Source organism: Natrix helvetica (genome assembly GCF_964273705.1).
Source record: "Natrix helvetica genome assembly, chromosome: 1".
Classification (NCBI taxonomy): domain Eukaryota; kingdom Metazoa; phylum Chordata; class Lepidosauria; order Squamata; family Natricidae; genus Natrix; species Natrix helvetica.
Window position 1 is genome coordinate 349,764,929 of NC_138548.1, and position 21,640 is coordinate 349,786,568.

General features: G+C 45.5%; 1 protein-coding gene across 1 annotated transcript in view; it reads left to right on the forward strand.

Annotated features, from left to right (window-relative positions):
- LOC309402001 (regulator of G-protein signaling 3-like) overlaps nucleotides 1-20,545 on the forward strand; it is a gene marked incomplete at its 5' end in the record, with an annotated part of 51,330 nt that extends 30,785 nt beyond the window's left edge. Inside the window, 5 exons of the mRNA XM_081971439.1 lie at nucleotides 4,454-4,539; nucleotides 7,778-7,843; nucleotides 11,855-11,916; nucleotides 16,776-16,942; nucleotides 19,723-20,545. Of these exons, the coding sequence (XP_081827565.1) occupies nucleotides 4,454-4,539; nucleotides 7,778-7,843; nucleotides 11,855-11,916; nucleotides 16,776-16,942; nucleotides 19,723-19,914 (573 nt within the window). The 3' untranslated portion in view covers nucleotides 19,915-20,545. The remainder of the gene's footprint in view (nucleotides 1-4,453; nucleotides 4,540-7,777; nucleotides 7,844-11,854; nucleotides 11,917-16,775; nucleotides 16,943-19,722) is intronic.
- Nucleotides 20,546-21,640: the final 1,095 nt, after the last annotated feature.

Consider the following 21,640-nt stretch of genomic DNA (forward strand, 5'->3'; position numbering starts at 1 on the left):
AGCACCTATACTTTGTAAAGGCAAGTCATTCTGTTGGTTAATTGTTCTCACTATCAGGAAATTACTTCAGGTTGCTTCTCTCTTTGGTTAGTTTCCGTGCATTGCTTCTTGTTTTGCTTTAGATGCTTTGGAAAATAGTTTGACCCCTCTCCTCTTTATGGCAGCCCCTCCAATATTGGAACGCTGCTAATCTTTTTCTTTAAGTTGGCCTGTGGGTCATGATTTCTTATTCAAAAGGAAAGTGTTGCAATATTGCTTTTAATCTTGATATCCAAAATCTCGATCCAAGGTGGGATTCTCTGCAAGATTTAGAAAGCCGAGTTTCTCTAAAAGAGTGCGGGAGAGCAGAAGAAGTGGTGTGGGGTTTCCTGCCTAAGCAGGGGGTTGGACTAGAAAACCTCCAACTCTGTTATTCTAAGATTGCAGTGATTAACATTTGTAACATGAATGGATTGGCACAAATTTATATGCCCCCTCCCCCCCCCCCAAGCAGGACTGAGATTCCTTGATTGGTGTGATTTTCTGAAAATTAATGTATTGTATGGCTAGATCTCGATCAAGATCTAGATATAAGACGTGATGACTCATTGGCTAAGATGCAGAGCTTGTCGGTCAGAAAGGTTGGCAGTTCGATGATTCAAATCCCTAACACCGTGTAACGGAGTGAGCTCCCGTTACTTGTCCCAGCTTCTGCCAACCTAGCAGTTCGAAAGCATGTAAAAAATGCAAGTAGAAAAATAGGGACCACCTTTGGTGGGAAGGTAACAGCGTTTCATGCGCCTTCGGTGTTTAGTCATGTCAGCCACATGACCACGGAGAACGTCTTCAGACAGCGCTGGCTCTTCGGCTTTGAAACAGAGATGAGCACCACCCCCTAGAGTCGGGAATGACTAGCACATATGTGCGAGGGGAACCTTTACCTTTATGGCTATAGAGATTTTTAGTCAACCAGGTCATGGTTGTTCCAAAGGCAACTGGACTTGGTTTTCTTTGAAGACGTTTCCCTTCTCATCCAAGAAGCTTCTTCAGCTGTGACTGGATGATGGGGAACGGAGGAATTTATATTCCTTGCAGACTGTTGGTCATTTGCATCCTTTTAGAGAGACGCTGAGGCCACCTGGAGGTTTATCTGTGTCCTCAGAATCACCTGAGTAGTTCAAATGGGTGTGGAGTCTTCTTGGAACTGTTGAAAGGACTGTGTTGTTGACTAGAGATAGACGATGTCGTATCCCTCACCGCTCTATAAATCCTCCCAATCCCATGACCTCTCATGCCTCTCAGTTTCCTCTCATGTGACCCCCTCCCTCGAATCCACCGGAAAAAGAACGTTGGTCTTACCTGAGCGTCCATTTTCGGTGGATGAGAGGGAGGGGTCACTTTCAGAGCTGAAGCTTTTTGGGTGAGAAATGCAAAAGTCTTCAGAGAAAAACAAGGAAATCCAGTTGCCTCTTGAAGAAGCACCTTTGGGACCATGCATTGTATGCATGAAAAAAGTGGGTAGGGACCAGTTAATTCTCAGAGGAGATTTTGGGGCAAGGGGAAAAGATTTTTCTGTGCTTTTCATTCCCTAAGCTGTTTACAAGCTACGGCTCATGTTTCTCACCTGACAGTGGCGGGAATGCCGTGATGCAGTTTTCAGCAAATTTGATCAAAAATCATGTTCAGAGGCTGTCTGCAGTTGCCCACCTCTGATCTGGAATGAAACATAGGGAGGACTCAAGCTTATAACCAGGGTAGGCTTCAAAAATTTTAGAGATGAGTTCTCTGCCCGGTTGCTGGGTGGGCGTGGCCATGGTGGGCGTGGCCTAGTCAGCTTCCTGTACCACAGTGGGATGTGTGTGTGTGTGTGTGATATTTTCACCCTCCGGTAGTGCAAAAACAACCACTCACATGCTCTGGAGCTCCCTGAAGGCTGGAAACGGGGCCATTTCATGCCTTCTAGAGCCTCCAGAGGGGGGGCACTTTTCGTCCTCCCTGAGCCTCTGCGCGGGCCCTGCGCTTACCTGGCATCCAAAACAGGGCGCATGGAGACTCCTGGGAGGGGAGGGGTGGGAGAGAAGGGCCCAGCCAGGAATGGGATTTGGGGGTTCACTGAACTGCCCAGAATCTTCGCTAGAGGATTGCCTGAACTGGGCAAACCTGGAGCAGACCCCCCTCCCCCTGCTTATAACCCACGTGATTCTCAGGGGGAAGCCGACTATGTGTGAATTATCACAAATGAGCACTAAATGCAAATTCTGAACATATACATATATTTGGGTCATCTGCTGAAAGAGCTCTTATTCCGAACGTTTGAAAAAGAATCTCATCCAAAAGGATTCTTCATATGGAGATTAGCAAGATATGAATGCCTACTTCTTTGTATGTTTTTAGTACTGTGTTTCCCCGAAAATAAGACAGGATCTTATTTTCTTTTGACACCCCCCCCCAAATAAGCGCTTGGCCTTATTTTCAGGGAGGGCTTATTATTTTTGAGCTGTAGGAGGCGGCGAGCGTGGTCACCTCATGGCTGCTGCGGTGTTTCAATATTTTCACGGAGGGCTTATTTTTGGAGGAGGGCATATTTTAGCGCATGAGCTCAAAAGCATGATTGGGCTTATTGTTCTGACCCCCCCACCAACACACACACACACGCTCTGAGCCACAGATAAGTTACCAAATTTATTTACAGACAGACAGGTCCTTGGCAGCAATCCAACACAAATAAGCCTTCATAACAACTCGGCACTGATAGCACTGGCAGCAATCCACCCTGCCACGCTCACAAAACTGTTCTCCCACATTAGTTCATGCGTTGACTTCTGCAAAAGGGCGTGTGCACAAGCAGTCCTTTTATAGTCTGGAGAGGAGTCTAATTATCAGCAGCTGAGAGCAATTACCTCCTGTAACTGCGCAATTGCTCCTGACGTCTATTAGCGCGCCGGTAACGAGCATCTAACAACTCACTGCTGATGTCTGACTCACTGTCCCTTGTCTCCTCCCCACTGCTCCAAGGCATGACATCAGGAGCACCCTCCCTTTGGCTTTCACCACTGCTCCATGCCTCAGGCGCCTCCTGGTGGCCGACCAGCCTCTCTGATCCCTGCCCGGAGTCAGAACCCTGTCCAGGGTCATCCACATCCTCCAGAGCTGACTCATAGGGACCCTCGCTGTCAGAGTCTGGTGGCAGCTCCAACGGCTCCTGCTGGGCCACAACAGCTTATTATCCAGGGAGGTCTTTTTTGGGGGGAAACAGGGTAGATGAGCAAATATGATTCGATTTCCCAGTATAGGTAGGTAATCCTCAACTTACAATTGTAATTGAGCCAGTAATCACGGTTCTCAGTTGTCGTGGTCATTCAGCGAGTCACCGTGTGACCAGATTTTATGGCATTTTTTCGTGACGGTCAAAAATGCTGCGGTTGTTACATGACTCCGTTTTACCCAATATGCGTTTTTTTTTGTTGGAAATCAGAAGTAAATGCTGGAAACCGGCAAAAAAAAAACCCACCATTGAAAATCATGGCCATGCGGCTGCGGAGCACCTCAAATGGCTGTAAAGCTGAACTAGTTGCCAAGAGTCCAAAATGTGATCATGTGACCTCAAGGTGGTTTGGGTGCCACCCGCCGCAGCTCTGAAATCAGGTGGCAAATAGCTTTTGAGGAGCTTGTGGCTGGCTGAGGAATTCTGGGCATTGAAGTCTACCCATCTTCAAGGGGCCAAGGTTGAGAAATACTGCTGATTGGAGAGAGTTTTCAATTGGTATTATTGAAAGCATTTCATTTCAATGAGTCTCTATGGGGTTGGAGGGAGGCATGGGAGTTTCTCTGTCCTTCATCTAGCTCTGCACTTGGACAGCTATTGTTCTGAACCCACTTTTGTGTGTTTTCAAGGTCTGGAAGATCTGAACAAAGCCTGAAGTTTGCTTGTGACAGCCCGCTTGGTTTATTATTAATTGAGTAGTACTATGGCTATCTCTCTTAAGGGTTTATTTATTTAAAGCAAGCATGTCCTGCACTTCAGCTAGATAAGTAAAGATAAATAGAGACAGATCCTGCCCATTAGACTAACTATTTAAAAACGACGCGACATAAAAGGAAGACAAGGAAGGGGGTGGGTGGGTGAAAGTATTTTGCTTTCCCTGATTTATTGCAAAGAGCCGTCTTCCTCTAAAGACTTGGAAAAGCCTAAAGATGGTGTCCACTTACAAATGTCCTCGGCTTGGGTCTTGATAAATCAGACACTGACTTCAGCAGGTGCCTTTGGAGCTCCGCAGTTGGCATTTTAGACTAGCCGATTTGGATTGTAGGCCTCTGAATAGTCACTAGAGGGCAGCAGCAAGATATGGAAACTCAATCTCTGTTCCCACCTATTGGTCATCCGGATATCTGCAGCCAAGATCCCGTAGCCTTGGGAGTTGGCTGTGAGATGCCCTTTAGGCTCAAATCTTGGTTTTTTTTGTGTGTGTTTCAGTCACTAGCCTCCAGTGTGGAATCGGACATAGGGTCAGACTGCGATGGCAGCCATCACAACGCACAGCAGAAGCAAAAACATCCCCGGTGAGTATCACTGGAGCATTAATTGCTGGATTTCAAGCTATAAATCTCAAAATAGCCTTTAAAACTATGTCTTCTTTCTGGGCATGTTCTCTTTCTTCCTTCCTTCCTTTCTTTCTCTCTTTCTCTCTCTCTCTCCCTCTCTCTCTCTTTCCCTCCCTCCCTCCCAGGGTGGTATTCACTTATGTTCCTTACCAGTTCACGAATGGGAGCACATGCGCACTCAGCTTTTCGTGCATGCGCTTTGATCGCGCCTACGGCTTGAACGCATGCGCACGACTTGAAAACATGCCTAAATAGGACGGCATAGAGTCTCTACTACCGGTTCGGGCGAACTGGTCTGAACCGGCTGAATACTACCTCTGCCTCTCTCCCTCCCTCTCCACATGCACCCTCAAATTTTTTCACTTCTCACTACTATCTTGAAAAATCCCTGCAATTTTCTTGACAAAATTTCAACATTAGTTTTCCCTAGGGCTAAGGGAGAGGGACTGGCCCAAGGTCACCCAAATGGCTTTGGGCCTAAGGTAGATCTAGAACTCCCAGTGTCCCAGTTCCTAGCCTGGTGAATATCTGTAGATAACCGCTACACCGCTTATCTCTGAGCCTCCAAGTTGCAAATTCTGCATCTGTAAAACGAAAATCCGTTCTGGCCAAGCTATAACCTAATTGTAAACCTGGGTGAAAAGCAAAACCACATTCTCTACTCCAACCAGATTATGCCAGAAATGCCCATTAATGTGGTTGAAGGGAATTATGGATCAAACAACCTGGAATTCAGCAGTTTAGGAAAGGTTGATCTACGTAGATAAAGTAGTTTGAATATTTTTTTTTTCTGGGAGGGGAGGGCAGAAAGATAATGTAAATATATCTCATTTCTTACTGCTGTAAATGGCCTCGGTGCAGATTTTCCTTCAGTTTGATAAATGAGTGTTTATCTCTCTATCTCCTAACAGCCCTGGAATATCTAATATTAATCCTCCTGGCATAGAAGATATCTCAGATGAATCATTTCACCACACAGTACTTTATTTGAGATTGCAACAGAATGAGGGCTTACTCCACCATAGGACCACCGTTCCCCATCGCTAAGAAAAGCCTAATTCCTCCCATTCCGCTTTTTAAAAATAGAAAATTATGCATGCGTATACCTGTATATAGGGACATGGTGGCTCAGTGGCTAAGATACTGAGCTTTTCGATTACAAAGATCGGCAGTTCGGTGGTTCGAATCCCTAGTTCCACATAATGGAGTGAGCTCCCGTTACTTGTCCCCAGTTTCTGCCAACCTAGCAGTTCGAAAGCATGTAAAAATGCAAGTAAAAAAATAGGAACCACCTTTGGTGGGAAGGTAACAGCGTTCCATGAGTCTTCTGCGTTTAGTCATGCTGGCCACATCACCACGGAGACATCTTTGGACAGCGCCGGCTCTTCGGCTTTGAAACGGAGATGAGCACCGCCCTCTAGAGTCGGGAACGACTAGCACATATGTGCGAGGGGAACCTTTACCTACACCTGTATACCTGCAGACAATGCATCTACAGCTCTGTGTGTGGAATTTTTTTTCATTAACCTTTCACTGCTGCCAATGCGTTAAAAGAGCAATCGCAACAATGTGGAGCTATATTAGATGTGTGTGTTTGGGCTTTTCCAGTCTGACCTGTCAGTCCATCAGTTCAAAAGAAGGGGAATGAAGAAAGGAAGCACCTCACCACACCGCCGCTGCTTCCTTCAATTTTGCGTTGCCCGATCGGCATGGAGCGAGACGCAAACGCACCCTCCGAGACTGCTCCCCGGTGCCTGGAGCAAAGCGGAGAACCCCCCACCAGCCGCCGCCGATGCCAGGGCCCTCCGCGAGCCACTCCCTCGGCAGGACGCCTCTCCGGGGCGTCCTGTGCCCCCCCAGAAGCGGGGGAAGCCCACCGGGAGAGCGGGAGCGGGAGCCGTAGCCGCCGGAACCGGAAGTCCAAAACTCTACATATCTTAAGTTGCTTTAGGAAAACAAAACCAAAGCAGTTTTGATACATAGAAGCCCTGCACTTGCCCTTAGATAAATGTTACATAAATCAAACACTCAGACAAATGAATGTAATTCAAGTTATCGTCTTTATGGCTTCTAAGAAAGAGGAAGTAGTTAAATTACTAAGTCAATATCTGCTAGCATAATAAAACCTTACAGCCATTCTCATCATCTAATCTTCTGTGGCTAATCCTTGTTATATGTCACAGGAACAACTGGGGATTGATACGCAAACGTGCAACTCTTTTTTAATGTCTATGGAGGGTCGGATATGACTGAATGGCTGACGATCCGACTGAATGGCTGACGACCACAAGGATGGAAATTCTGAATCCTCTAAGCCAGAGGTTGGGAACTATGGTCCCTTTATGACTTGTGGAATTTAACCATTGTGGACTTCATCTCCCAGAGCATGGCTGGCTCAAGAATTCTGGGAATTGAAGTTCACAAGTCATAAAGAGACCAAGATTTCCCATCCCTGATGTCAGGGTAATGATGATTTAATAGCTGACCAGCTGCTGTAAGGCTGTAGACCGACATGAGGATGAGTCAGCAGGGTTGCTGCCACTTTAAGAAGCTGTATATATAAGGGAGGCCATGTAAGGGCGTCTCTCCCTCCTCATGTATCTCTCTCTTTGTGTATCTCTCTCCTCGTGTTCTATCTCTATTGTGGTTCACTGTGTAGAGTGGAAGATTGATTGCTTGCCTGGCATTTGCCTAATACATGTATGTATATATAAGTCTTGTATATAAACCACTGTTTCAAATACAAAACCTCTGTGTGCTGTATTTTGCTCTCAAAATAGTTGTCACACTGTGCGCAGTCTGACACCTGATCTAGATTGTGATTTTCCCAACGGTGCTTTTCAAAAGGCAACTGGACTTTCTTGGGGGGGTTTTTTTGCCCTTGAAAATGGTTTCACTTCTCATTCCAAGAAGTGAAGAAGCTTCTTGGATGAGAAACAAAACATTTGCAAGAGGGAAAAATGCAAGGAAGTCCAGTTGCCTTTTGAAAAGCTCCTTTGGGTCTCTTTCAATGGGGTTTGGGGCTGGGGATAGATTGGGACATCGGCTAAAGCCAACCTTGAAGGCCCTTTTTCCAAGCTGGTCATGCATTCATACCCATCACCCTTGGCTTCCCCCATCATTTAGTTTTCGTGCCTGAATTAATTAATGCCTTGACTATATCCATGATTTCCCATATTTCATTTCTGTTTCTTAGAAAAAAGAACAAAAAGAATTTCCTAAGGTTGTGGAGCTCAGGAAATCAGGACCTCCAGTCGCTAAGGTAACCTCACTTTAAACCAGATTTCCCAACTGGGAATGGGAACCGAGGGATCGTGGTTGGGAACAAGCTGCAATAAACATTGCCCTGTTTCCCTGAAAATAAGCCCTCCCCGGATAATAAGCCAAATTGGGTTTTTGAGCGCATGCACTAAAATAAGCCCTCCCCTGAAAATATTGCAACACAGCAGCAGCTGTGAGGTGACCACGCTCGCTGCCTCCTGAACCTCAAAAATAATAAGACCTCCCCGAAAATAAGGCCAGGCGCTTATTTTGGGGGAGTCAAAAGAAAATAAGACCCTGTCTTATTTTTGGGAAAACACTGTATAAAGATAACTATGTCGGAAACTTTTCACATTTCTGAAAATGAACTTCCGGCCTCCGGGAGGGTTGGAGAGGCCGTTTTTGCCCTCCCCATGCTCCTAGAAAGCCCCTTGAGCCTGGGGAGGGTGAAAACGGACCTTCCGGAAAATGGGCCGTTTCTGGCCTCTGGAGGGGTGGGGGAGGCCATTTTCGGCCTCCCCAGGATTCAAGAAAGCAGTGCGCAGATGCGTGGTGTAGTGTGTGGGGGTCATGCATGCATGCGCAATGGGGCATGTCATGGGAGGGCATTAAATTATGGCGGTAGGCACACGTAGCCATGCCATGGCGCAAAGGTTCGCCATTATTGATCTAGAACTAAGGAGAAATTGCCTGACAGTTGGAACAATTAATCAGTGAACAACTTGCCTCCAGAAGTTGTGAATGCCCCAACACTGGAAGTCTTTAAGAAGATGTTGAATAGCCATTTGTCTAAAGTGGTGTAGAGTTTCCTGCCTAAGCAGGGGGTTGGAGCGGAAGACCTTTAAGGTTCCTTCCAACTCTGTTATTTTATTCTATTCTAACTAGCTTAGTTATATGTATTTTGGAAATATACTACTGTCTATTGATAGGAGAGCAAACCAAATGTTCATGTTTTGTTTTTTATCAGAGGAATCTGATTTTTAGAAGAGACATCCCACGAAAGAGGCTTTGCCTCCATCTGTCTCCCTTTATTTATTTATATCCAGGAACCGGAGAGGCTGGGAGAAAATTGCTTTTTGTCCAGAGCTAGATTCCTTGCGGAGTGCTGTTGTTGAAAGGAAGCCAAGAGCTCATAGAGCCTCAGGGCAGCAAGTTGAAGGCCCTTGTGACGATAAACAAATAGATGGAGAGAGAAAGAGAGTGCCCTACAAAGCTAGATAGGTTATGAGCTGGCAACATTATGATTCTAATGGGCCTACACTTACTGTAATTTTATTACCTGGTTTGAATGTCCAGCATGTTGAAAGAAGCTTTTAGAGGCTACAGATGGTCTCCTGAATGGATCTCATTTTAGAGGAGAGTCTGAGATACGTCAGCCTTCTCCACTTCACAAGCATCCAGATTGTGGGAATAAAACTCCCCATCATTCACGGCCACAGGTGAGCAGATGGAAGCCTCGCAGGACCAGATCCACAGTGAGTCCGAGGGCTGCAAAGAAAAAAAACAGATCCTCATTCAGCCAGCACATAGCAAAGGCAAAAGGAACCAGCAACCTGATAATCTAAATATATAAAAATGGCTGTGTGTGTATGTGTTCCAGTATAACTCTGGAACGCCTTGAGCAATTTCAACCAAACTTGGTGCACAGATGACATACTCTCTGGAAAAAAAATACTGTGGGCGGGTAAGACACCTTAACACCCCTCAGGTTGTGTGTTCTGTTAAGATGCAGACCATTGTGCCTTAAAATGGCTTCTACTGTACTGCCACAAAATGGCTTCTAATGTACAGCGCAGTGGACTTGCCATGGTGATGGCTTCACAGCACTCCACAAGGGGGCTCCCTCTGGTAAGAGGAAAAATCCAACATTAGAAATTATGTTTGCTCCAGACATTTCCCCCCTATAAATAAATATCCGGGCAATGCCGGGTTATCAACTAATAATAATAATAGCAGAGTTGGAAGGGACCTTGGAGGTCTTCTGGTCCAACCCCCTGCCTAGGCAGGAAACCCTATACTGTTTCAGACAAATGGCTATCCAACATCTTCTTAAAGACTTCCAGTGTTGGGGCATTCACAACTTCTGGAGGCAATTTCTGTTCCACTGATTAATTGTTCTAACTGTCAGGAAGTTTCTCCTCAGTTCTAAGTTGCTTCTCTCTTGATTAGTTTCCACCCATTGCTTCTTGTTCTACCCTCAGGTGCCTTAAGAATAGCTTGACCCCCTCTTCTTTGTGGCAGCCCTTGAGATATTGGAATACTATTGTATCCAGAGGCCTGCAAATAATTTCTCTTTATTGCTAAGGGCTGTATAGGGCTAGAGCAGTGATGGCGAACCTATGGCACGTGTGCCACAGGTGGCACGCGGAGCCATTTGTCAGGGCACGCAAGGCGCTGCCCTGTCAGCTGAGTTCACCCTTTTTTAAAGCCATTTTTCACCCTCCCCAGGCTCCAGAACCTTTATAGGAGCCTGGGGAGGGCGAAAAGAGCCTCCCCCGCCCCCCTGGAGGTTTCATGAGCTTCCCTGAAGCCCCTGGAGCGCAAAGAATCGGCCCTACGGGCAAACTGGAAGTTTGGGAATGGACTTTCGGTTTGCTCAGAGGTTCATTTGACTGCTCCGGAGGCTTCAGGGAGCCTCCTGAAGGTCTCTCAAACCTTTGGAGCACTCAAAACGACCCTCCGAGCAAACCGGAGGCTTCAGGGAAGCGTCCTGAAGGTCCCTCAAGCCTCCGGAGGGCTTCTGGGGGGGAAGGGGGGCTTTTTCACCCTCCCCAGGCTCCTATAAAGCCTCTGGAGCCTGGGGAGGGCAAAAAAAACATGCAAAAAATGGGGGGAGCATGGGCACTGAGGAGGTTGCACATTGCATTATGGGTGCGGCACGCCCGCACACTACCCCCCTGCACTCCCCCCACTTATGGCACGCGAGCCAAAAAAGGTTCGCCATCGCTGGGCTAGAGACAGGGCAGAAATCCAAATAAATCCAAATAAACCTTAAACCTTTATTGCTAAGGGCTGTATAGGGCTAGAGACAGGGCAGAAAATGCATGGCATTATTAGAGGGGACAGTAATGGCATTCTTCCTGATTTTCCTGTTTGGGGAGAACTGACCAGAAATTGTTCAACTGCTTCTCAAAATTTGCAATAGGTTTTCTGGGTCATGATTTGGTGGTCATAAAGTCTACCAAAAAAGAGAACGTATGGGTAGCCCCTGAACCATGGATCGCCTCTCTTGATGTCCAAAATAACCTGAATGTTTGGCTGTAGAAGAACCCGATAGGGCCCTAAGAAGACCTATGGAGTGGATGCTTAAGTTACTGTGACCGAAGCATAAAGTCTTTCAGCCACAGAAAGTTAAATCAAAAACTCTGCTTATCTATCAGCTGACCAACGATAGGAAAAAGGTGGAGTAAAAGATTAGAATGGAATGGAAGTAGGGTAGGGTAGGGTAGGGTAAGGTGGGGTAGGATAGAACAGAACAGAGCAACAGAACAAAACAGAACAGAATAGTTGGAAGGGACCTTGGAGGTCTCCTAGTCCAACCCCTACTCAAGCAAGAAACCTTACATCAGTGATGGCAAACCTTTTTGGCACTGAGTGACCAAACTGGAATGCGTGCATGTGTGCACACCGGAGGACCGGAAACCTGAAGACCAGCTGGCGATGGTGCCCATGCGTGTCCCAGAAACCAGAAAAACAGCTGGCGACGGCACGCAGAGAGGGCTCTGCATGTCTCCTCTGGCACCTGTGCCATAGGTTTCCCATCATGGCACTATATCATTTCCAGAGCGATGTTGAAAGAGCTTGCTAGCATGAAGCATGGAGTTTGATCACGGCCGTAAGTGTGAAAAATGGTCACAAGTCACTTTTTCTGGCAATGACGTCACTTTGAACGGTCCCTAAATGAACTTGAGGACTGCCTGCAGTAGGATAACTCTTGCTAACGTTCTTTGCGCAGAGATCTCTCATCTCGTCACATCTGTTTTCCAGTCACTCATGTTTATTCTCTTTTCAGGCCAACTCCCGAGGAAGCCCAAGAATGGGCAGAATCTTTGGAAAAACTGCTACTACACCCATGTAAGTTTACACAAGTGGACCTTTGGAAGGGATTGTTTGACCCACAGTTTTTTTATAGATTTCCCGGTGTCTTTTTCACAGGCTGGTGTTTGAAAATGAGAGGGTTAGCCGTCCCGAGAAGCTTTGTTTATTTCAGATGGATTCTTGACACCAGCGCAGCCCGCTTCCTAATAATAACATTAACACTGATTCCCAGAATTCCAACTGGTAGAGAGCGTAGGCAAATATGTAAATAGCAGGCATGCTCATAACAATTGCCGGGCCCTTGCCAAATGAGTTTAATCCTGTTTTCCTCAGAATCCAGCTTTCCCAGAAATCCTGTGGGACATGGAGAGGAGTCCAAATTAGTAGAAGGAACAGTCCAGCATACAGCAGAGCAGAGTGGAGTGGCTGAATTCTGATGAACTGGATTATTTGACAGGATATTATCCACCTGGCATCTTCTTTAGATCAAGGTTCAGAGACTTCCGTATTCCTAGGAACAGGACTGATGGCCAATTGATAACGTCGCTTTAGAAATTACCGTGTTTTTCGGAGTATGAGACGCACTTTTTTCCCTCTTATACACTGAATACAGCATTTTTGGCCTCCCGAAACCCTGCCCCCTTTGCAAAAATGGCCGTGCATAGCCTTTAAGAGCCTTCCAGAGTGCTCCTGGGGGCTGGGGAGGGCAAAAATGAATGAAAAACGGGCTGTTTTTTGCTTGTTTTTGCCCCCCCCACCAAACCCCCAGGTGCACTCTACAAGCCGCCTAAAGACTATGCCTGCCCTTTTTTTGTTTTGTTTTTTTTTTTTGACAAAAAACGGGCCTGTTTTTGGGAGATTTGCAGAGTGCAAAAAAAAATGTATTTTTTAATTTACCTCTTCAAAATCTTGGTGCGTCTTATGCTATGGTGTGTCTTATACTCCGAAAAATACAGTATTTGTTTTCAGGTCCAGATGTGATGTGAGCTTTAATTCTCAGGGATCTGCAGATCATCATGGTGGGCCTGGAAGTGGGGAATGAAATCATTTAATTGTTTCCTGACAGTGAGAACAATTAACCAGCAGAACAACTTGTCTCCAGAAGTTGTGAATACTCCAACACTGGAAGTTTTTAAGAAGAGACTAGAAAGCCATTTGTCTGAAATGGTATCGCGCAGTGACGTGCAGTCAGGTGAGGCACAGCCTCACTGCTCTCATCATGAAAAGAAAAAAAATGTAAAAGGAAAAAGCTGAGCTAGTTGCTGCCTTACCGTGGATGACTCTGCTTAACTGTTTAAAAAAGCCTCTAAAAAAGCGCCCTCTACTATGAGGCAAGAGAACTGCATGCCTCCTGTAGTCTGACTTTAAGCGTTTTATGATCATTCGAGCAGAGTTAAGCAAGGGTTAAAAGCCTAAAAAATCCTGACATGAGTGAGGCAGGCAGTTCTCCTGCCTCATAGTAGAGGGCGCTTTTTAGAGGCTTTTTTTAACAGTTAAGCAGAGTCATCCACGGAAGCCAGGCAAAGAGCCATGCTGTAGCACACACACTTTCCCCCAGCCTCTTTCTTTTGGAAGGCTGGTACAGGGCCATGATGGCGGACCTATGGCCATGTGCCACAGGTGGCACATGGAGTCCTCTCTGCCAGCATGCAAGCAGTTGCCCAGCTCCGCTCCACAGCACATGTCTCCCAGCCAGCTGATTTTCGGGTCTCTGCCGTGCATGCGGGAGATGTGCGCGCATGCGTGGGGGGACGGTCACATCAGTGGTGGAATTCAGCCAGTTCACACCTATTTGGGAGAACCGGTTGTTAACTTTCTAAGCAGTTTGGAGAACCGGTTGTTGGAAGAAATCTTACTTTGTTTTTTCCCACTTTACAGGGCTAATCCTATAAGGAAGGCAGGAAGGAAACATTCCGGTGTTGTTTCTAACCTAATCTTTATTGTCCTGCTTACAAAAACTGCCTCTCTGCTTAACCCTTATTACGTTGTAACAGCTAAGGTGAAGCGCCCATTGACATGAGTGACATTGAGTTGGTCACGCCCAGATGGTCACATGACCACTGAACTGTGCCTTCCCAGCTGGTCATTAGGGCAGAGAACCGGTTCTTAAATTATTTGAATCCCACCACTGGGTCACATGTGCATGCGCAGGGGGTGGGATGGAGCACAGGGCATGCGGTGCACCCCCTATGCCCTGTTTTTGATCCCAGGAGGCTTCAGGGAGGCCTGCTAGGCCCAAAACAGGGCCCGGGGGGAGGAAATTGTTGCACGCATGCGTGGGGGAGCGCAGGGGGTGTCACGTGCATACACAGCGGTAGGGGAACATGGGGTGTCGTGCACACATGCACAGGGGGGCGGGAAGCATTGAGTTATGGGTGTGGGCGAAAAAGGAGAAAAGGGTTAGCCATCACATATAGGGTTTCCTGCCTAAGCAGAGGGTTGGATTAGAAGACCTCCAAGTTCCCTTCCAACTCTGTTACTCTATTCTATTCATTTATGGCTCTGGATCATATAATACACTGTTATGACTTTCTTGAACGGGACACGTTTTGGCTACGATCTAGGAATCGCTGAGAATGCTCCCTCGTTGGCATTAATACATAGCAGAGCTAGAAGAAAACCTTCCTTCTCTGAATTGAACTATACCTCCCATCGTTCCCATCCCACAGTGATTTGGAGATCATTGTAGTCAAACACAACTACATGCTGTCCTTGACTTGCAACAGTTCATTCAGTGACCGTTCAAAGTTACAACAACACCGGAAAAAAGCATCTCATGACCTTCCCCCCCCCCCCGCCTTTTTACAACCATCGGACCCTTGGCAACTGACTCATCCTATTTACAACAGTTGCAGTGTCCTCCCCCCCTCCGGTCACGTGATCTCCTTTTGCGACCTTCTGCAACGTCAACAAGTGAAGCCAGATTCACTTAACAACCATGTTATTCACTTAACAGCTCCATCAGTTCACTTAACAACCGTAGCAAGGAGAGCCATACAACGGGGCAAAATTCACTTTAACAGCTGTCCCGATAAGCAACAGAAATGTTGGGCTCAATTATGGTCCTAAGTCGAGGACTAGCGGGAGTCAGGTTAACAAAAGCTGTTATAGCTAATAGCTATCCTCATACGCATGTTCTTATTTTATTTTATTTTTTCCTTCTGGTGGTTTAGTGTTATAATATAAAGCCCCCAACCGCACAAGTATTCTCAAACCAAAGAATCATAACCATTACCGGAAAAAATAGAGCATAAAAATCTATATAAAGAGGATCATTATTAAATATCATTCTCTCTGTGTTAAATAGCTATTCAAAGGCAGCATCTGCAGATCAGATTTTTAAGCACTCATTATCCACAGACTAATGCATAATTTTCAACAACTACAGGGAATCAGGTATTTAGATAGCAATCTGCTATTCCTATCCCTAGGGATGTGGTGGCTCAGTGGCTAAGATGCTGAGCTTGCCGATCAGAAAGGTCGACAGTTCAGCGGTTCGAATCCCTAGCACGGCATAATGGAGGGAGCTCCCGTTACTTGTCCCAGCTTCTGCCAACCTAGCAGTTCAAAAGCACATTAAAAATGCAATTTAAAAAAATAGAAACGACCTTTGGTGGGAAGGTAACAGCATTCCGTGCGCTTTCGGCATTTAGTCATACCAGCCACATGACCACGGAGATGTCTTTGGACAGCGCTGGCTCTTCGGCTTTGAAACGGAAATGAGCACCGCCCCCTAGAATCAGAAATGACTAGCACATATGTGCAAGGGGAAACTTTACCTTTACCTTATGCCTATCCCTAGACTGCACTGTACTAAGCTTCCCAAAATTCAGAGGGGGATTTCGTGTGGATTTGATGCTTCCGGAATGTCTCCACTCACTTCATAAAAGTTTTGTGTCTTCATGGCAAGAGGGATATTTTTTTTTTAAAAAAAAAGTCTTCAGGTAGTCCTCGACTTACAACAACAATTGCGGCCAAACTTTTTGTTGGCAAGTGAGAGAGTTATTAAGCGAGTTTTGCCCCATTTTACGACCTTTCTTGCCACAGTTGTTAAGTGAATTGCTGCAGTTGTTAAGCCAGTAACGCGGTTGTTAAGTGAATTTGGCTTCCCCATTGGCTTTACTTGTCAGAAGGTCGCAGAAGGGGATGACACTGCAACCATCATAAATATGAGTCGGTTGCCATGATCTGAATCACATGACCATGGGAATGTCGCAAGGGTTGTAAGCATGAAAAACGGTCATAAGTCACTTTTTTTCAGTTCCATTGTAACTTTGAACCATCACTAAACAAACTGGTAAATTAAGGACTACCTAGATTGGATTAGATTAGATTAGATTAGATTAGATTAGATTAGATTAGATTAGATTAGAATAGAATAGAATAGAATAGAATAGAATAGAATAGAATAGAATAGAATAGAATAGAATAGAATAGAATAGAATAGAATAGAATAGAATAACAGAGTTGGAAGGGACCTTGGAGGTCTTCTAGTCCAACCCCCTGCTTAGGCAGGAAACCCTACACCATTTCAGACAAATGGCTATCCAACATCTTCTTAAAGACTTCCAGTGTTGGGGCATTCACAACTTCTGGAAGCAACTTCTGTTCCACTGATTAATTGTTCTAACTGTCAGGAAGTTTCTCCTCAGTTCTAAGTTGCTTCTCTCCTTGATTAGTTTCCAACCATTACCACCAACATCTTATCTTATCATAAAACATCCACTATCACTTGGTAACCTGAAGTAGGGGCAGGGGGGAAATCCATGTGGTAAAATGCAGAATTTATTTAAAGTGGAATTAATAGAATTTCTAACTATTTTATGTAAAAAAAAAAAAAAAAGGAGGGGAAGATTTTAATGGATTGCCTTGGTCTGTTCATCTCCGCATTATAGATGGTCGAGCTGCCTTCCATGCTTTCTTGAAATCAGAATTCAGCGAAGAGAACCTGGACTTCTGGATGGCCTGTGAAGATTATCGTAAACTCCGAGGGTGTGTCAAGCTCCAGGAGAGTGCAAAAAAGATTTTTGACCAATATATCACCATCCAAGCTCCAAAAGAGGTAGGGGAATATTAAAGTTTCCTTTGAGTTTGTAGACTCATTTGTGAAATGGGATGGATTTGTATTTGTTAGAGAAAACCATTATTCCATGTTTTGCATTTATGTTGCAACAGAGTTCATAACAGAACAACAGAATTGAAAGGGACCTTGGAGGTCTTCTAGTCCAACCCCCTGCTCAAGCAGGAGTCCCTATCCCATTCCAGAGAAGTGGCTGTCCAGTCTCTTCTTAAAAGCCTTCAGTGATGGAGCACACATGACTTCTGAAGGCAAACCTAGAACCTGAGTTCTAGGTTGCTTCTCTCCTTAGTTAGTTCCCATCCATTGCTTCTTCGTCTTGCTTCTGGTGCCTTGGAAAATAGGTTGTCTCTGTCTTCTCTGTGGCAGCCCCTTACATATTGAAGACTGCTATCATGTCTCCCCTGGTCCTTCTTATCACTAGACTATACAATACAATACAATACAATAGTAGAGTTGGAAGGGACCTTGGAGGTCTTCTAGTCCAACCCCCTGCCTAGGCAGGAAACCCTATACCGTTCCAGACAAATGGCTATCCAATGACTAGACATACCCAGTTCCTGCAACTTTCTTCATATGTTTTAGCCTCCACGAATCATCTTTGTTGCTCTTCTCTGCATGCCTGCATAAGTATTGCCGCGTATATAGGCATCTCAAATCTTTGTATTTCATCATTTGAACAGGTCTTTGTTCTTATTCCTTTCTTGCCAAGTTTTTTTGTACTAATCCAGACAAACAGATGTGTCTGTACCAAGCCACACAGAAAAAATCTCATATAGGCATGCTGGTGGCCGATCTTATTGACCTTGCTTTTTTGTAGTGCTTTATCAAGATCCGTGTGCGTCCTTTGGAAAGCTAGATAGGAAGGGAGATGAAAGATTCAAAACTATTATGTGCTTTACAGTGGTATTGTCAACCCTGATGTGAACCTGGCTGAAGCCAGCTTGGAGGCTTCAAGGTTGCCAGACAACGGTGGGAGAGGGGAAATAATTAGCTGGAGTTCTGTAGCCTGAACAATAAAGTTTTCCTGTGGGAACCAAGGACATTCTGACAGATGGCTTGTCAGAGGAGGAGCAGGTCACCAAGCAACCAGCCAGCACCCAGATTGGACAGCGTGACCCATGACTTGGGGGAAACTTTTACTCTTAATCGGGTGAAAGCCTCAGGAAAACTCAGAATCGGCTTTCACCAGTTGTGCCAATATGATGTTTCCGATAAACTGTTCTTTGAGGAACTTGCCTGCCTCAAAGTTCTATTTTCTATGGGTGCATTACTTGAAAGGCTGACAGGTATGATGGAGGAGGTGAATGCATTTCCCCAGTTGTTTTTCTGAATCATACTGAGAGTCCCTGGGCTCTACTGTTGTTTTCAAGAGATTAGCAAAGAGGAAGTCAAAGAATGACGTTAATACTCAGACGGGGTTGTGGAGGCCAATACAAAGCCCTGTCATTGCACCTGCTCCTCCTCCAGCTCAGCTAATCTTAGGGCTATACGTCACTGAAAGTGGCAGGACATCTAACTGCTTTTCTCGGGCTTATGACTTCCATTTTGGTCCTAAGTCAAGGCAGTTGATAAGTGAGGTCACACCACATGATCGCGCCTCATTTGACAACCTTTTTTTTACAGTGGTCATTAAGGGAACTTGGCAATCCTGAAACAAACACCACAGTCGTTAAGCGAATGTTGTGGTCATTAAGCGAACCCGTTTTTCACACTGAGGCTTTTTTTTTTGTTTTTTGTTTTTGGGCAGAAACTGGAGGTAAACAGTGGTTTCCAACAAAAATGTTGTATATTTTTAAGGTTTAGAATTGTGGAAAATAATAAAATGATAAAATAATAAAAATAAAATAATAAAATAAATCTTTAATATAAGTCTTTAAGAAGATGTTGGATATCCATTTATCTGAAGTGGTGTTGGGTTTCCTGCCTAGGCAGGGGGGTTGGACTAGAAGACCTCCAAGGTCCCTTCCAACTCTGCTATTCCATTCTATTCTATTCTATTCTATTCTATTCTAAATAAAATAATAAAATAATAAAAAATAAAATAAATAGTACAGTAGAATAGAATAGAATTAATAATTAGATAAAATAAAATGAAGTAAAATGAGTAGAGTAGATTAGAATAGAAGAGAATTAATAATAAAATAAAATAAAATGAGTAGAGTAGAGTAGAATTAATAAAATGAAATTAAAAAAATAAAATAAAATTGAATTTCTTCAGCCAGACGCAATTAAAGGGAGGGAGATCCACTAGCATGCTATCTGAGTCAACACTTGTTCTAGATCAGCATTGATTGATCTCTATCTGTAGGTTTCTAAGTCAAACTATTCTCCAAGGCACCTGAGGGTAGAACAAGAAGCAATGGGTGGAAACTAATCAAGGAGAGAAGCAACTTAGAACTGAGGAGAAACTTCCTGACAGGGAGAACAATTAATCAGTGGAACAGAAAATGCCTCCAGAAGTTGTGAATGCCCCAACACTGGAAGTCTTTAAGAAGACGTTGGATAGCCATTTGTCTGGAACGGTATAGGGTTTCCTGCCTAGGCAGGGGGTTGGACTAGAAGACCTCCAAGCTCCCTTCCAACTCTACTATTGTATTATTGTATTATTGTATTAAGTTTTGAACTCAGAACATCTTAGTTTCCAGCCCCTGAGGGGATTTTTTTTTCCCCTGCTCCTGCAAATACCTTTCATTCGTGTTTAAACAAATCACAGTTGCCGCCACTTTCGTATCGTGTGGATAATGGTGTGCATTTAATTGCAGGTGAATCTTGATTCCCAGACCAGAGATGTCACCAATCGGAACATTTTGCTCCCCACCCGGTCTTGCTTTGACCAAGCCCAGAAGAGGATCTTCGGGCTGATGGAGAAAGATTCTTATCCCCGATTCCTTCGTTCTTTCGTCTATCAAGATCTGGTACAGCCTGATAAAGAGCAGCCGAACGGCCCTTTGTAAACTGCCCCCCCCCCCTAGCAAAGGAGACCCCTGGAGACGGCTGTGCTGTTCAGGATACGGACAAGCCGAGGACGTTTGGGACAGATGGAGTGCCCTTTGTCCTACTCCACTGAGACGGCGAACGTGCCCCATTCATAAACATTATGGTGGATAAAAGAGACAATGGACTCTTGCTCATGTGGCATGGACAAGTGGCTTCAAGGGGCCCTTGGTCCTCTCTTGAGCTTGTTTTCTTTCAGACCTTTCATTATCCAAACTAGGTAACATCATCAGTGCTAGTACAAGTGGCTTTTTTTTGGGGGGGGGACACTTCAGTAAAAATATTAGAATTCTAGAAGGACAGGCGGAATTGTGCCTGTTCCGTTCAAAGCAAACAAAAGGAACTGTTTGTCAGGGCCTAAAAAGCTGGGCGAGGCCTGCCCTGCTGCTGGCATAGTTGGAAAATGAAATGGTTGGTTGCCTCGTGTATTTATAAGTCAGCTCGGTCTCCTCTGACGGGCAGAATTTCTCCAAGGTCTTAGAGAGGAGTGTTTTCCACACCCCATTGTTATAGAAATAATTTGGGATTGAAGTGGGGACCTCCGTGTGTTTGTTACCCTCAATGTGTGAAATTAGGCATTTTATAGACGGCCTAGGGCAGGGGTGTCCAAACTTGGGAATTTTAAGACTTGTGGACTTCAACTCCCAGAATTCCCCAGCCAGCATGGCTGGCTGGGGAATTCTGGGAGTTGAAGTCCACAAGTCCACAAGTCTTAAAGTTCCCAAGTTTGGACACCCCTGGCCTAGGGCAAGGTCCCCAAACTGTAGGCCGCAGCCCACTAATGGGCTGTGAGCAGGGTTGGGCTTCTACAGGTTCACCCGGGTTCAGGAGAACCCGTAGCTAACATTATGGCCAGTTCGGAGAACCTCCAAATCCCACCCCCACCTCTCCCCTCCCCTCCCAGGAGTTCCACGCGACCCGCGAGGTAAGCGCAGGGCCCGCGAGGTAAGCGCAGGGCCCGCGCGGAAATTCAGGGAAGGGGAAAAACAGGTCTCCCAGAAGGCCTCTAAAGCCCGGGGGAGGCGAAAATGCCCCCACCCCGCCCATGCCATGGTGCAGGAGGCCAACTAGGCCACGCCCACCATGGCCACGCCCACCCAGCAACCGGGCAGAGAAGACGTTGCTGAAATTTTTGAAGCCCACCCCTGACTTTGAGGGGTTTGTACCTGGGCTGTCAAAAGAGCCAACACATTTGCACTCCATTTAAGTGAGCGGCAAGTGTGCGTGCACACGGCTCGCACAAATGGAGCTGGGCACCCGCATGCTGTAGATTTCCTCGGCATTCTATGCAATGCCAGCTTTTCGCACATTGCCGGTAACATCTTCCTAAGGAAACCGTGCCTCCGTTCCCTCCCCAAGTTCATACTGTGCCCATGTGGAATTTGGTGGGGTGCCTTTCATTGACAACCAACCGTTCTTCGAGAAGGAACGGCAGGACATGTCCTAGGAGTGCAATTCGTGATTCTTTTCAGATTTTCAGGTGAATAGAAGCTGGAAGCACGACTCTGTAGCTGTCAAGTCTCCCATAGCTGGGCAAGACCAAAAAATTAAAAAAAAATTCTTTGTTGTTTGGCGTTAAATACAGAACTTTAGGAATTTTCCGCCCTCGTTTATTATCAGTCTCTCTGAAGATGCTTCCCCCCCCACACACACACACTTTTCCTCACCTGGGTTGAGTTCCCGATG